The 17,385-nt window shown below is 45.6% G+C and overlaps 1 protein-coding gene across 1 annotated transcript in view; it reads right to left on the bottom strand.

The window, feature by feature from the left end:
- The window catches only part of chm (CHM Rab escort protein), a 23,796-nt gene extending 6,630 nt beyond the window's left edge, over positions 1 to 17,166 (bottom strand). The window contains exons 1-12 of the mRNA XM_026180960.1: positions 16,897 to 17,166; positions 14,142 to 14,208; positions 13,784 to 13,856; positions 13,568 to 13,692; positions 13,387 to 13,493; positions 13,266 to 13,312; positions 13,034 to 13,180; positions 12,792 to 12,908; positions 10,020 to 10,131; positions 9,699 to 9,921; positions 2,770 to 2,847; positions 428 to 532 (exon numbers count right to left, since the gene is read on the bottom strand). Coding sequence (XP_026036745.1) covers positions 428 to 532; positions 2,770 to 2,847; positions 9,699 to 9,921; positions 10,020 to 10,131; positions 12,792 to 12,908; positions 13,034 to 13,180; positions 13,266 to 13,312; positions 13,387 to 13,493; positions 13,568 to 13,692; positions 13,784 to 13,856; positions 14,142 to 14,208; positions 16,897 to 16,948 — 1,253 coding nt within the window. The 5' untranslated portion in view covers positions 16,949 to 17,166. The remainder of the gene's footprint in view (positions 1 to 427; positions 533 to 2,769; positions 2,848 to 9,698; positions 9,922 to 10,019; positions 10,132 to 12,791; positions 12,909 to 13,033; positions 13,181 to 13,265; positions 13,313 to 13,386; positions 13,494 to 13,567; positions 13,693 to 13,783; positions 13,857 to 14,141; positions 14,209 to 16,896) is intronic.
- Between the last annotated feature and the right edge of the window lie 219 nt (positions 17,167 to 17,385).

The raw sequence follows: 17,385 nt of genomic DNA, 5'->3' as shown, positions 1-17,385 counted from the left end.
ACACACACACACACAGAGACACAGACACACACACACACACAGAGACACACACACACGCACGCACACACAGAGACACACGCACGCACACAGAGACACGCACGCACACACACAGAGACACACACACACAGACACACACACACACACGCACACACAGAGACAGACACACACGCACGCACACACAGAGACACACACACACAGACACACATACAGACACGCACGCACACAGAGACACACACACAGACACACACACACACACGCACGCACACACACGCACGCACGCACACACAGAGACACACACACACGCACACAGAGACACACACACACAGACACACATACAGACACGCACACACAGAGACACACACACAGACACATTTAGATACATTAGATCTCATCAACAATCAGAAATCAGTGATTGGTTGATACTGACCTGGTGGGCGTGGTCACCCGCCGGTCTGCCCCCACAAAGCCGTCCTCCACCACAAAGTGGCTGCAGCTGATTCGCTGTCCTCGGCTGTCAATCACCGCCTTACACCTGAAACAACAACAGAGATGCTGTGATGTCACCGATCAGACCACCGAGCACCTGGTCCTGACGAGGGTCACATGACTTTATACACCAACCACTGGCTGACTTTAATCCTGACACTGACCTTTGAACTGAAACAGGAAGCAGGAAGTGAGTCGGTGTTAGACTAAACATGTTTACAGCATCATGTTTCGTGGGTTCATAACAGAGCAGCTCAATGATGACGCTATGACATCATCACCTGACACAGGAGCTGAACCGCTTACTAGATAAATAAGTATGAGCTGTAACCACCTCGGACTGTGAGTCTGAGGCAGCAGATAAATGTTGAACTGCTTTATGAAGTTTGAGACTTTAAGAACTCTGAGTCGTCCTCGAGACGCGCAGTGACCCGCTCAGCCCGCTTTATTAAAACACCGATGATAACCGCAGTCATAATGAGCGCCGGGCTCAGGGAGACCATGATGGATCGACCTGCTCCACTCTGCAGCCTCTCAAGGCCGCCTCCACACAGCTCCACCCGATTACTGGGAATAATGATGTACACGGGCCTCATCCATAACCTGCACACACACACACACACAGTCAGAGCGCCTTTTAGCTGCGTTAGCATTTTTACTCCACAGTCTCAGTAACGAACAACAACCAGACGGATCATCAGTCACAACGACCTGTTTCCAGCTGTAACTGAAACGTCTCTGACGTTTTCTCATCAACAAACTGATCAAACTGAAGCTCCCAGGAGGACACCATGAAACACCAGCTACACAGAACTCCATTAAGAATCTGTCTCATTTAAGGTTTTCAGCTAAACACAGTCGAGCGACTGACTGGTTACATTTGAACCAGTGCAGAATAAAAACGAGCTCCGTCATCACTGCAGGAAATGATGCGAACATCAGAACAAACAGTCCACCGACAATCTGTCTGATTTTAGCTTCATACAGTCGTCTGTGGTTCAGTACAAACACAGGAAACCAGCAGCTGACCCAGAGTAATCTGATTACTGCCGCCTGTGATTTATAACTTTAATTTACCAGGAGGGATGCTAACAGGCTAACAGGCCGTGTCTATGCGTGTGTGTGTGTGTGTGTCTGTGTGCATGTGTGACCTTCCATATACAAACCTGCCTGTCAATCAATCATTTAATCAGAAAACTGATGAGGCTGCAAACAATGATAGAGAGACACTGACAGAGAGAGAGAGAGGGAGGCATGCAGAGAGGAGTCATCTATCAGAGAGGAGGGGGAGGAGGGAGAGGAGGAGGGGGAGGCAGCCGCGGGCTGATGAAGAGCCTCAGAGGTTAAATTATGATGTTCATTTCCTCTCCATAAATTGAATATTTTACTGATCATAAATTATCGTCCAATCACAGCTCAGCACAGGAAGGTTCCTCTCTCTCACACACACACACACAGAGTGGTTGCCGTGGCAGCCTGTGTGATCAGTGCTCTTTGTTCAGCCTTTAATTAAGTTAAAGGTTAAACACAAATGATAATAACTAAGCAGGAAGTGATTCACAGCAGCGGCCAATTAAAAGCTCCAGAAACGCTCGGGGGCGTGGCCAAACCAAACGAACACACCCTGCAGTTTAGCATGATGCACATATGTGTATGTGTTACCATGGAGACAGTCAGAGGACAGGGATGTGGGGTTGATGTAAACACATATTTCCTCACCTCCATGTTTGATTTTATAACTCTGGTTTTTCTCTCTGTCAACTTTAGATTTGAAAAACTGTGAAGTATAAGAAACAAACGTTTCTCCTGAAACATCCAACCACAAACATTTAATTTGAAATGCCACAGGAAGTGCTGTTTGTATGACCAGCATGACGCGGCGCAGGTTAACGATGAGCGAGACTTTAAACAGAGCAGAGAACAGAGGGGAGGAAGCGAAGGCCAAACGCCAGCCCAACAGGAAGCTGTCAGTCACAGTCTACTCTACTGCGCTTTACTCTTTACGATTCTAGTGATGGAGTTGCTCTTGTGACCCATCCAGTGACATCACTCACAGTCTGATGACATCACACTGTCAGCTTGACTCACCTCACTCGGACCCCCAGCTGAGTAGGTACTAATAAAGTACCCAGTACCAGTACTATCAGCTATCTTAGGCAAAACACTTAAAACCAAGTCGAGCCAAGTACGTGCTGGCTGAGGTACTACATAGAGCAGTACCAGTACTACAGAATTATACAGAGCACCGACAGTACTACAGTACTGCAGGTACGGCAGGTGTACCTGTTGGAGTCCTTGTCCACGATCAGGCAGCTGACCGAGTGTCTCAGGCAGTAGATCCCTCCAAACACAGCACTCATCCTGAAACACACAACAACAAAGCAGCCAATCAGCACGCAGGAGAACATGTGACCTGTCTGTGCACAAGTATGTGGACACCACACGCACTTCCTGACCTCCAGCGAGACTTTCAAAATAAAAGTTTTATTAAGGCAGTATTAAGGATTAAGGAGCAGGATGTCCTGAGTTCAATTCCACCATCAGGTCTCTCTGTGTGGAGTTTGCATGTTCTCCCCGTGTTTGCGTGGGTTCTCTCCGGGTACTCCGGCTTCCTCCCACCATCCAAAGACATGCAGCTTGTGGGGATAGGTTAATTGGATAATCCAAATTGCCACTAGGTGTGAATGTGAGCGTGAATGGTTGTTTGTCCTTGTGTGTTGACCCTGCGACAGACTGGCGACCTGTCCAGGGTGTACCCCGCCTCTCGCCCTATGACAGCTGGGATAGGCTCCAGCGCCCCCCGCGACCCTGAAAAGGTTCAAGGTTCAAGGTTCTTTATTTGTCACATGCATAGTTATACAAGTATAACACACAGTGAAATGTAGCCTGACACGCTCCTCGACATGTGCAAAAAAATTGAGGGGGGGGGGGGGGGGTGTAGAGGAAGAGGAAGAACATATATATTAGGGCTGCCACGATTAGTCGACTAGTCACGATTACGTCGACTATCAAAATCGTCGACGACTGATTTAATAGTCGACGCGTTGTTTGAAGCTTTGTATGTTCCCAAAAGACGCAGGAATAAGTAGGAGGATTTAAGAGTGTAATAACGGACTGAAACAGAAGATGGCAGCACTGCATGTACAAGGATACCAGCTGCCGTTAAACCCCGAAGAAGAAGAAGCAGCGTCCCAGAATTCATAGCGCAGCCCAGCGCAGTTTCCAACAATGGTGGCAGCTGGTTAGTTTTAATAGTACTCTTATTATTCTTTCTGGTTCACAAAATAAACATTTAACATATTTTCAGGCGAGAATGTAGCTGTGTAAACCTCAAATATCTGCTCAGTTTATCAGGACACCGCATATTTTCAAAAGCGCTCCGACGTTTTCGGAGACGTCTGTTACCCACTAGCTCGATAGCTAGCCGGGGGCTAGGCTAACTAGAGCCGTGAGAACACCGGACTCCCGGCAAATCTTTTTCAAACCCACCGCCGTCTTTCGCTACTCAGGTTAAACATGATATATGAGTCACTTAGATAACTTAAAAATGTAATTGTTTGGCTTTTTTTAGTATTTTATTTGTTCCTGAGTAAATCGGTTTGGCTGAGATTAAAGTTATAGTTTTTACACAGCTGAATAAACGTCAAGCAGACAGCTGATTATCAGAAGTGTGAGATGCTCCAGAATTTACTCCGGTGTCCTGTTATATTTTAGATAGCAAGGAGTTTATTAAACTTCACCGAAACAATCTGCAAATGTCATTAAAATTTAATAAACTATCATCTTGTCTTTATTTTTAGTTAGCACAGACCTTAAACAGTTAAAGCTGTCAGCTAATGATAGTTATATAAGAGCAGATGCTGCTGGTGCAATAAGCTGTACGTTTTACCTCCAATGGATGATGATCTGATTAGTCGACTAATCGCAAAAATAATCAGTGACTAGTTGACTATCAAAATAATCGTTTGTGGCAGCCCTAATATATATATACACATATATATATGTATATATATGTGTATATATATATATACATATATATATACACATATATATACATATATATATGTGTATATATATATATGTATATATAGAAGAAGCTGACTGCACTCCACGAGCGTCTGGCAGCACAAATGAACCAGCTGCTAGTTAACGAGAGACACCCGGAATGGCTAACCGAAGGTCGGACGGTCCTGATCCCCAAGAACCCCAAGAAGGGACCGGTCCCCTCCAACTACCGACCAATAACCTGCCTCAGTACTACATGGAAGCTCCTGTCAGGCATCATATCGGCTAAGATGAACAGGCACATGGGTCAATACATGAGCGGGACACAGAAAGGAATTGGCAAGAATACCAGAGGCGCAAAACACCAGCTACTGGTAGACAGAACAGTCAGCCGAGACTGCAAGACCAGACTGACCAACCTGTGCACTGCCTGGATTGATTACAAGAAGGCCTATGACTCAATGCCCCACAGCTGGATACTGGAATGCCTAGAATTGTACAAGATCAATGGGACCCTAAGAGCCTTCATCAGGAACTCAATGGGGATGTGGCGTACAACACTAGAGGCCAACTCCAAGCCCATAGCATGAGTCACCATCAAGTGCGGGATCTACCAAGGAGATGCTCTGTCCCCACTGCTGTTCTGCATAGGCCTGAACCCCCTCAGTGAGATCATTAACAAGACTGGCTACGGATACCGACTACGGAACGGAGCAGTTGTCAGCCACCTCCTGTACATGGATGACATCAAGCTGTATGCCAAGAGTGAACGAGACATCGATTCACTGATCCACACTACCAGGCTATACAGCAATGACATTGGAATGTCGTTCGGACTGGAGAAGTGTAGTCGGATGGTAACAAAGAGAGGGAAGGTAGTCAGAACTGAGGGGATTGAACTACCAGAAGGCAACATTGCAGACATAGAGGACAGTTACAAGTACCTGGGGATCCCACAGGCGAATGGGAACCATGAAGAGGCCGCTAGAAAGGCTGCAACCACCAAGTACCTGCAGAGGGTCAGGCAAGTCCTGAGGAGTCAGCTGAATGGTAAGAACAAGATCCGGGCCATCAACACGTACGCCCTGCCCGTGATCAGGTACCCTGCTGGGGTAATAGGCTGGCCAAAGGAGGAGATAGAAGCCACTGACATAAAGACAAGAAAGCTCCTTACCATGCATGGAGGGTTTCACCCCAAGTCTAGCACCCCGAGGCTGTACGCTAAGCGGAAGGAAGGGGGCCGGGGACTGGTGAGTGTCAGCACCACAGTCCAGGATGAGACAAGGAACATCCAAGAATACATTGGGAAGATGGCCCCAACTGACCGAGTGCTCAGTGAATACCTCAGGCAGCAGAAACCCAAGAAAGAGGAGGGAGACGAGAAACCATCATGGAAGGACAGGCCCCTGCACGGTATGTACCACCGGCAGATAGAGGAGGTGGCTGATATCCAGAAATCCTACCAGTGGCTGGACAAAGCTGGACTGAAAGACAGCACAGAGGCACTAATCATGGCAGCACAAGAACAAGCTCTGAGTACAAGATCCATAGAGGCTGGGGTCTATCACACCAGGCAAGACCCCAGGTGCAGGCTGTGTAAAGATGCCCCAGAGACAATCCAGCACACATAACAGCAGGGTGCAAGATGCTAGCAGGCAAGGCATACATGGAACGCCATAACCAAGTGGCCGGCATAGTGTACAGGAACATCTGTGCCGAGTATAACCTGGAAGTCCTGAGGTCAAAATGGGAGATGCCCCCAAGGGTGGTGGAGAATGACCGAGCTAAGATCCTGTGGGACTTCCAGATACAGACGGACAAAATGGTGGTGGCTAACCAACCGGACATAGTGGTGGTAGACAAACAGAAGAAGACGGCCGTAGTGATCGATGTAGCGGTTCCGAATGACAGCAATATCAGGAAGAAGGAACACGAGAAGCTGGAGAAATACCAAGGGCTCAGAGAAGAGCTCGAGAGGATGTGGAGGGTGAAGGTAACGGTGGTCCCCGTGGTAATCGGAGCACTAGGTGCGGTGACTCCCAAGCTAGGCGAGTGGCTCCAGCAGATCCCGGGAATAACATCGGAGATCTCTGTCCAGAAGAGCGCAGTCCTGGGAACAGCTAAGATACTGCGCAGGACCCTCAAGCTCCCAGGCCTCTGGTAGAGGACCCGAGCTTGAAGGATAAACCGCACGCAGGGGCGTGCTGGGTGTTGTTATATATATATATATATATATATATATATATATTAGGGGTGCAACGATACACAAAATTCACGGTTCGGTTCGGTTCGATACTTTGGTGTCACGGTTCGATATTTTTTCGATACAAAAAAAATGTTCATGCCTTTTTAATTTGTCATTTATTAAAATTATAAATATATATTTTAACTCAAAAGTACAGTTTTTAAATTTAACCCTAACCCTTGTGCGTGTTTTTTATTTTGACAGCGAATGCGCACCTGCGGACCACTTATGTGCAGCCCTGGTTATTTAGCTCGTCATATTGCAGCCACAGAAATTATTTTGTCCATGAAACCATAAAGCTGCACTTTCTTTTTGCCTTATAGTCTGATTTGTCATAACTTCTCCGTTTTGTGGTAAGCTTTTCTTTGGCTGTCACTTCTTCACCCTGACCTGTCTTATTTGGCTCAGCAGAACTGAAATGCTTTTACACACGCACTCACATAAGCTCAGCGATTCTCTGCGCGATCAACCTCTCACATGTTTAAGCTGCGGGAGATTTCACTTGTCATGTTTGCATAGTAAGCTAACAATTAATAAGACTATGTCAGAGGAATTGGTGCACAAATTATCATCACTCACAGATCAGTGCTGTCATTGCAAAGTGAAAGCAAAAAAACAAGCGCAAATTCAAACGCGACTTCAATATGTCACATATTGACAGTGGCTCACCGATGCCAATGACATAATTACCCAGCTACATTTCTGAAAGAATGCAAAAGCATTGACATATATTTTCCTTCCTACAATAGCCCGACGGGCAGGGCAGAGATAGATTTTGGTAGCCCGACTGAAAAGATCGCTAGCCCCGGGACGTCGGGCTAGCGATATTGCGAGCCCTGTATCTGATTGAGGAATCACTCATCTTTGGAAAAGAGAGTTTATTACAGAGAAATGTCTCTTTCCAAAATAAAAGCTATACTATCCGCTTCTTCTGGGCTATATTCTCAGCAGCATATTAAACATATAACATATTAAACATGCTAACAGCTGTCTAAATGACTCGGCTAAAGTTAGTAGCATGCTTGTTGTTTTTGTCTTTGCACTAGGATGATGTCGGCGTAAATGTGCAGTCATATTCGTTGTGTTCCCACTAGTGCTTTCAGGTTAATCTCGTTGAAATGACCTTAACGCCACAACACGGCAAATCTCCGTTAACGAGCTACCGCCGATCGCCCTGTGCATGGGGCTAGACGGCCAACACGTTAACGAGCTAACTGCGCTAACACACTAGCTCCCACCCATGTAATTGAGCATTGCATGGCACATCCAACATACTGTTTTACTTTAGTGCATGACTCGCTTACCTTCAGGGTCATACGTCACATGAAAACCAAAATAATTCCAAACGCCAGATCTGAATGAGGGTGCGGGAGGTCCATGTTGTAAGGAGAGCTTAACTTCTGTCTCACTAGCTTGCCCTGCGCTCTTCCTTCTGATGATGCTGTCTGTGTTGAGCGCTCAGTGAATCTGCGTTCGACTACTCCGCCTAGGCTGCACTGTCGAGCCTAGGCGGAGTAGTCGAACGCAGATTCACTGAGCGCTCAACACAGACAGCATCGTCAGAAGGAAAGTTGATAAAATAAATTAAAAATTTTGTATTGTTCGATACATATGCGTACCGAACCGAAAGCACTGTATCGAACGGTTCAATATCGATACGAATATCGTTGCACCCCTAATATATATATATATATGTAGTATATACATTGGGTGAATGTGCAGTAGTAGCGGAAGGATAAGCAGAAGCGAATGGATGGATGGATGGATGGAGCAGGATGTCTGATGGTGTGGTTACCGTGGTGTCTCAGCCAATTGTCTGTCTGTATTACTGGCCCCTCCCCCTCCAGCACCGCCATAGATTAATAACATAATGAAATTACAGCTGCTCCATAAATCAGAGCAAAGGGCTCTCATTAAACACACACACTCCACTCAGCTGTAAGTGTGTGTGTGTGAGAGAGATTGTGTCGACCTTCTCACGCAGAGCTAACACACACACGTAACATCAATGTGTCATCATGTGTTAATCACAGCGTGTGTGTGTTCTCATTTATTTGATGGCGAGCCAAATCACACACACAGTGCTCTGTTTTCCTTTAATCAGGAATCTGTGTGTGTGAGTGTGTGTGTAGGTGTGATAACAGCATCTGTGGGGCGATCGTGGCTCAAGAGTTGGGAGTTCGTCTTGTAATCGGAAGGTTGCCGGTTCGAGCCCCGGCTTGGACAGTCTCGGTCGTTGTGTCCACTTCACCCGTTGCCTACTGGTGGTGGTCAGAGGGCCCGGTGGCGCCAGTGTCCGGCAGCCTCGCCTCTGTCAGTGCGCCCCAGGGCGGCTGTGGCTACAATGTAGCTGCCATCACCAGTGTGTGGATGGGTGGATGACTGGATGTGTAAAGCGCTTTGGGGTCCTTAGGGACTAGTAAAGCGCTATATAAATACAGGCCATTTACCATCTGTCACATGACCTTTGACCTTTTTCTGAGCCCGCTCAGCATCTGTTTCCATCTGGAAAAAAAAAAACTGCTAATGAAACTAAAATAATCACACAAGTAAAATCAGCTCATGAACCACCAAGTACAGGCTGCTGCCCCTCTGCAGGCTTCCAGAAGCTGTCCAATTAGAATGAAGTGGGCTAAAGCAGCTGCACAGAGGCCCAGCATCAGACAAAGAAAGATTATTATGACCCATGAATCATGCAGAGCTGCTCCTGCAGAAGAATAAAGAACACAGCCGAGACTCAGATCCTCGCCTCGGATCTGACCGACGTACCTGGTTACCTGTACCCTGCTACTCATCGCGTTTGTCACTCTGGTGGCTTCATCACGTCCACGTCACACTCAATACATCAGAACTCGAACAGTTCTCGCAACAGGTGAGCTTTGGGCGACTCAGGGTGCAGAGTAGCCTGCTAGCTGAGCACAGTAGTACTCACTGACAGTAGTACTGTAATACTGGTTCTTACCTGCAGAAACACTGGGGAATCTCTCCAAGTCCGTACACAGGAAACAGAAAGGGAGTGTTGCCATAGCGACCCAGGCAGCGCAGGAAGTGGCGCGTGGAGGTGAGCCCCACCTCGGTGAGTGTGTCTTCTGTCACCATGGCAATGGAGTGAAGCAGGAAGTGCTGCAGGTTGTCGCCCAGCTGCTGCTCGCGAAGGAACTCCAAAAATGGCCGACCGTTGTAAGCTAGAGGATGGGGAGGAAGTGCATCATTACCCACAATCATCTGATGTTGGTGAGAGTGACCTTATGATGTCAGCAGGTGGACAGGTGAGGCATCTCACCTTGGTGCTCCTCCGTCTCCTCCACACAGGAAGTCAGGAAGCGCATCAACTTCCTCTTTTCAACCACAGACAGCTGACGGCTTGCAAACACGTCTGCTCTGCTACAGGGCACCTGACGGACAGGTGAGCACAGATAGGTAAACACAGTAGGGCTGCCACGATTACGTTGACTAGTCACGATTATGTCGACCATCAAAATCGTCGACGACTGATTTAATAGTCGACGCGTCGTTTGAAGCTTTGTAAGATCACAAAAGACGCAGGAATAAGTAGCAGGATTTAAGAGTGTAATACCGGACTGAAACAGAAGATGGCAGCACTGCATGTACAAGGATGCCAGCTGCCGTTAAACCCCGAAGAAGAAGAAGAAGAAGCAGCTGTGTCCGTTATCATAGCTGTGTCCAAATTCGCATCCTCCTGTGCCCGCATTTGTAGGCCGATTACGTAAGAGCGACACGACGAAGACGGTCCAAATTTGAAGGATGGGTCGGGTGTATCCTTCATGGCCCAACCTATCCCAGAATTCATAGCGCGGCCCAGCTCAGTTTCCAACAATGGCGGCAGCTAGTTAGTTTTAATATTACTCTTATTATTCTTTCTGGGTCACAAAATAAACGTTTAACATATTTTCAGCCGAGAATGTAGCTGTGTAAACCTCAAATATCTGCTCAGTTTATCAAGACACCGCATATTTTCAAAAGCGCTCCGACGTTTTCGGAGACGTCTGTTACCCACTAGCTCGATAGCTAGCCGGGGGCTAGGCTAACTAGAGCCGTGAGAACACCGGACTCCCGGCAAAACGTTTTCAAACCCACCGCCGTCTTTCACTACTCAGGTTAAACATGATATATGAGTCACTTAGATAACTTAAAATGTTATTGTTTGGCTTTTTTCAGTATTTTATTTGTTCCTGAGTAAATCGGTTTGGCTGAGATTAAAGTTTCTACACAGCAGAATAAACGTCAAGCAGACAGCTGATCATCAGAAGTGTGAGATGCTGGAGAATTTACTCCGGTGTCCTGTTATATTTTAGATAGCAAGGAGCAGACGGATGAGTTTATTAAACTCCACTGAGACTAGGGATGGGTATTGATAATATTTTCACGATTCCGATTCCATTTTCAATTCTTTATCGATTCTTTTTAAAAAAGGAGAACACTAAGGTCGATTAGCTCAGAGCTTTGTTTTATATCTTCTCTTTGAACAAGATAGAAATTTAGGAGTAACATGGCCTTACAAACCCAGCAGTGAGATCTTAAGAGATCCAGCCTACGGCTCTTCAATGGGGTGTCACAGGATCCCCAGGAAAAAGATTGTAAATGTAAAATAATAAAATAAATATTCTTCTGTAGCAATAACAAAGTTTAACATAAATTATTCTGTAGCAATTACACAAGAATATCCAGTAATGTCCCTGCCTACAATTAAACACATTCACTTACTGAAAATCACCTGCTGTGGCAAACGGGTGCAAGCCTTTGACCACAAACTGAGTCTCTGCTCGGTGACATTCGTCTATCCCGGCCTGAAAGGAGACGCTGCCGGTAGACTGCAGCGAGAGCTGCCAGCATCTGAGCCAGACTCTGTCTGTCTCATCATGGTCACCTAAATGCACAGTAATGGCAGGTTTGTAATAAGGCAGATCGCGCTAACATAATATGCTCTGTTAGTTGATTATTTACCTGCCGCATTAACGGGAGAGGACGTGCAAACGTTACCGCTGCTGCTGGGTTGAGATTCACGAGTCCGGAATTAAAAACACGACATTCATTTAAGGTCATTGTGTGTTTTGTGAGCAAATGCTTTTGCATATTCGTAGTGTTTCCTCCCTTAAATGAAATATCTACTTTGCAAGTGTTGCAAGTTGCCCTGTTGTCATCCGTTCTCGTAAAGTGTAACCAAACTTTTGAGCGTTTGAGCTGCTTAGGCGCCGTGTGGGACAACAAAGAACCGGTTTTCGATACCCATCCCTAACCGAGACAATCTTTAATAAACTATCATCTTGTCTTTATTTTTAGTTAGCACAGACCTTAAACACTTAAAGCTGTAAGCTAATGATAGTTCTATAAGAGCAGATGCTGCTGGTGCAATAAGCTGTAAGTTTTATGTCCAATGGATGATGATCTGATTACTCGACTAATTGCAAAAATAATCAGTGACTAGTCGACTCTCAAAATAATCATTTGTGGCAGCCCTAAAAACAGACAGGTGAGCGCAGACAGGTGAGCGCAGACAGGTGAGCGCAGACAGGTGTTTATTATTTATCTAATTCAGTCCCGACAGAACCTGCTAGGTTAGCTGCTGTCATCAGCGTGCAGTTTAATGGTTTGACTCTTATAAAACAGCCTGCGCAGGTCAACCAAACTTAGCTGCCCAGGCCCGAGACCACCCTCACAGACCTCTGAACAAACCCGTCTCTGACAGACAACAGACCTCTGAGCTCAGCAAAGAGAAGCCCGGTCACTGGCACCATCACCGAGCCAAACGTGGAGGCGACACAGCGGCCACTCTCACAGGTCGATGCCAAAACCATTTAAGACCTACTTCACCTCAACATTGACTTTGTTTCCTACACGAACATAGAGGAAGTAGTTCACACAACAGTACGAGGCTGTGACCTGTCAGCTTGTGAAGAGTTTCGACCTGTCAGAGCAGGTGCTGATGTGATGACACCTGTGTTTGTTGTGTTGATTTCACTCTTCTGAGTGCGACTGTTGTTTCTGTTGTTCTCATGCAGACATGACCGACACACAGAGACAGAGCAGCTCGTACCTGCTCCACGCTGCCGTGGCGATAGGTCAGTATCCTGGTCACATTCTTGAACTCTGCATAGCGACTGACGTTTGATTTGATGAGCAGGTCGACCAATGAGCCGCGAGAGTACATGAGCTGGAGGGAGATGAAGATGAAGCAACCGGAGCTCGGGTCAAACAACCAATCAAAAAGCAGTGGGATACACCGAGGGGCACGATTGGCCGAGAGGACTGTCCTTTGTTGTGCTGATGTCATGTTACCTTAGAAACCAGGTCGATGTTGAACCGGCGTCCTTCCTTTTCCAGCTGGGTGTAGCTGATTTTCTTCCTGGTTGGCTCTGATTGGCTGGGAGGAGCAGAGGGCTGTGGCTGATCCGCTTCTGGCTCCTCCCCCTGTTCCTGAGCAGCCTGTGATTGGAGGAAGTATGCAGTTATTATTGTTCGGCCAATCAGGAATTGATGTGAATGTCAGGGGAGGGCTGCTCTTCCTCACCTGCTCGTCTCCCTCAGCGGCCTCACCTGTTTCTTCTTCTTTTGAACCTGAAAGAGCTGATTGGTTTAAAACCTGCTAATCGAAGCTCAGAGAGTCGATACAGGATCAATATAAGACAGACCTGCTGATTCGGTCTCTGATGGCTCTTTAGCAGCGTCTTCACCTGCTGCTCCAGCCTCTTCTTCTTCTGTGGTGTTTGGAGGCTCCTCCTCCTCCTCGGCTTCTTCACTGAGACGTATTGATACCTTAATCAATAAACTGATCTCTAGCTGATGTGACCTTACAGGTATGCAGGAGTTTACCTGATGTAGCAGAACACCTGCAGGTTACTGATGGAGGCGGAGTCTGAGCCTGACAGGTAGATCAGCTCCTCCCCTTCTTCCACCAAGCTTGACCGATCCTGGACCTCCTCTGACAGAGACTCTGCCTACAAACACACAGGAAACTCACTGATGACTTCCTGTTGGGCATCTGGCCCCGCCCACCAAATCAACAACCTGACAATCAGTAACTCTTACTTGATGCTCCTGTATCCAGGTGAGCAGAGCGTTGAAGGTGAAGCTTGCCCAATTGGCTGCATAGTAGCTCCGCCTAAAGACACACAGGAAGCTGTCACTTCCACAATAAAAGCATCGCTCTATGCTCTTATTCTGACACTCTGACATCAATCAATTGATCTAACTGACTGATCTATCTCTGATAAAATATTTTATTTCTGTAATGTGAAAGCGTTTCTATAGCAACGCCCTCAGTTATCAATAAACAAATACATCAATTCAGCAGATACTTATTGATTTTACCTCACCTTTGAAAACATTCTGTAATTGATAACATTGATTATTAATCAGTAAGTGTTCTTGATGAATAAGTAATGACCTGTCGACGTGAAGAACTCTCTGTCCAACTCTGGAACACGCGGCTGCCACCACCGACTCAGCAAGACCTGATCACACAATCAATAATCAATAAGCAGCAGCAGGCAACAGGAATGAGGGGACATAAGGAGAGAAAGCTAGGAAAAGAAACAAGGAGACAGAAACCAGGCCTCAGCACAACCTGCACACAAAATCTATCATCAATAATAACAGGAAAGGAAACAAGGAGAAAAGTCTAGGAGACAAAACAAGGAGAGATACCAGAGGAGGGAATGAACAAGGAGAAACAATAAGGACAGAGCAGAAGGAGAGGAGACAAAAAGACGTCTAGGAGGCACAATTAGGAAGAAAAACAAGGAAAAGAGACAAGAAGTTACATGAGAGGAGGACACAAGGAGAGAGGAAACAAGGAGACAACGAGTCAAGATAGCAGAGAAAACAAAAAGAGGAGACAAGGGGACAAGATAGGGCTGCTCAATTAATCGAATTTTAATCACGATTACGATCTGGGCTTTCAACGATCATTAAAAGTGACTGAGCCGATTATTAGCCCCTCCCTCGTGCTTTACTCTTGTGCTGCTCCATGTGGCAAATCAAGCGCACCTCTCGTTTCGAACACGTGTCACAACAATTAAGAGGACCCGAGGGAAGCTCGGAAAGCTAAGCAGAAGTTATTTGGAGAGGAGAGTGATGGCCGTTGGTTGAAAAGAGGGGTTAAAAAAAACTTCAGTGGTGTGGAAACATTATGGGTTCAGTCAGACGTGGATCAAGTAGACACAGTGTGTAAACTTTGCTACGGTGTCGTAGCTGCACCACAGAGCAACACTGCAAAGTTCACTAAACATAGATGTTTACATTTTTCATTTTTCTTGTATTGCAAACATTTGCACTGTTATTAGTATTTGCACACTATTTTATATTTTTTAAAGTCATTATTCAACACATTGTTATTGTTAACCTTTTAAAGCCGGTCAGAGCAGCACGCTCCGTTTTGTGTAACTATTTTTAAATCCCTGTAGAACCGGAACTGCGTAAGCTAGCGCAATAATTTGTTTTGCATATGAAACCAGAGGAGTTGTACTTGCATCTGATGCCATCAGCTTGTCCTCGGTCACGGTTTCCTTCCACATAAAGCTTTGCAAAAATTGCATAAAAAGCGCTTGCAGCAACAAAAACATAATATTCCAGAAACACGCTTTGCCGATCCGATCAGCTGTTCGTAACACTTCCCACAGTGAAACAGACGTCAGCGCAAACTATCGAATGTCCGCCATTTCCTGCCAGAAACCGGAAGTGACGTCATCTTCGCGGAAAATGTAGTTTTTTACTTGTAGGCCTTAAAAACCTATACTGGTGTTTTTATAAGTCATGTTTGACTTTTCTGAATAGTTGCTGGGATGCTTAGGACTCATATTGCACTGCTGGAAATAGTTTATTTTGATGCACCTGCTGTTTTCTTTGCAAATTTGAATCATAGGATTGTTTTTTAGTTTTTCCTGCAGTATATAAAAATTGCTGTATCTCCAAAATAAAACTATGAAGACACTCAAAATTAATCCCCTGTTGTTGTAAACTATTTTTTGCATTTAAAGCTTTGAGGGATAAGCCTCTTAAATTTCTCCAAGTAGAAATATATGTAAAAAAACAAAAACAAAAATGATTTTCAATTTTTTTTCTAGTTTATTGCACTTTTTTGCAATTAATGTAGTTACTATGGACTTAATGCATACATATTATTAAAATATGGGCTATAACAGTTGTATTGATGTATAACAACTTGAAATGCTCCCAATGGCACTACAACATGTAAAAAAATAATATAAGCTCTGGCGGAATTGGTTCTATGGTAGGTCTTAAAGGGTTAAATAAATATCGTCAAATAATCGAGATCTCAATTTCAGTGAAAATAATCGTGATTATCATTTTTGCCATAATCGAGCAGCCCTAGGACAAGAACCAAGGAAAGAAAACAGGGAACGGAGGAGAGGGAACAATTAGAAACAACAAGGACAGGACAGAAACAAGAGCAGGAGACAAGGAAACAAGGTCAGGAAACGGAAGAAAGGAAACAAGGAACTTGAAAAGAAAAAGGAAACAAGTAGATGAGGGAACCAAACGAGAGACAAATGAAGGACAGGAGATAAGGAGAGAAGAAGGCACTGATCCTGTATCGATCAGGTTATTGATAACATGTGATCACTTTACTACTGATAATTATGAAAGTAAACCCTAAATATTGACTGTCGATCATTAGGACTCAAAGTGATTCAGTGGTTCTGTTCCGATACCATAACTCGATCACACAGACAGCTGATTCATCCTGGCACACAAACAGTTAGCATCACGTAGCCTAGCCGTTAGCTTACTATCCATAAGAAACAGATGGATGTTAGGAGTGCTAGCCTCTGTTAGCGGCACTGCGAGCTAACCCTGATAAAAGCTAAAGCACCTAACGTTAGCGTCAGCCCAACAGCCGCTGTCCTGCCTATTAAAGTGATCAATGAGTGATCAGACATTTATTAAAAATATCTCTTATGGGCGCTGAGTCTATGTATGTATCCAGGGGCTAACCGCTGGCCGAGGGTTAACGGCTAGCCGCTGCTATTGAAAATGCATTGGCCGTTAGCTGCAAGCTAATCCCTACTCATACCCCTGTTTTGTCCGGTTTACACCGGGATCCCGGGATGTTTCGGACCGAGCCCCGGCCACGACATGGTCCGGGATAGAAGACAGCCTAAAACCAGGTGTTGGAGTACCTGTGCCCAGAATGACCACGTCAAACTCAGACGGCAGATCCTCCGCAGCCATGTTGTTAGCAGGGAAACACAAAGTCACGTGACAGAGTTTTTTTCCTCCTTCAAATCACTGATCGATGAATTATCGAAAATAAAATTCTTCACTTATTTTCTCCCGAGGGTCTGAAAGTGTTGCATCTTTGTTCCTGTTTGTGTGACTCGTTGATGTCATCATGAAGCAGCTCTGCCAGCTGTTCCCACATCTGTGAATCAGCAGGAAACCAGGTCTGACGTCACTGTGTCAGCAGCTGATCACAGAATAGCTGGACATGAGCTTGTAGAGTAAAATCCTCCTTTTAGACAAACACACGAATATGAAACATGCAAGTGGGGAAGGTGGTGCTGATTATCACTCATAATGAGACACAGCACATTTATATGAGTCGTTTATTCATTCTAACTTGCTGAAGTTATTGTGTTATAGGCTCTCTTTACTGTTGTCACACTGAC

Source organism: Astatotilapia calliptera, chromosome 10 (assembly GCF_900246225.1).
Source record: "Astatotilapia calliptera chromosome 10, fAstCal1.2, whole genome shotgun sequence".
Taxonomy (NCBI): Eukaryota; Metazoa; Chordata; class Actinopteri; order Cichliformes; family Cichlidae; genus Astatotilapia; species Astatotilapia calliptera.
This window is presented reverse-complemented; position numbering and strand designations above follow the sequence as displayed.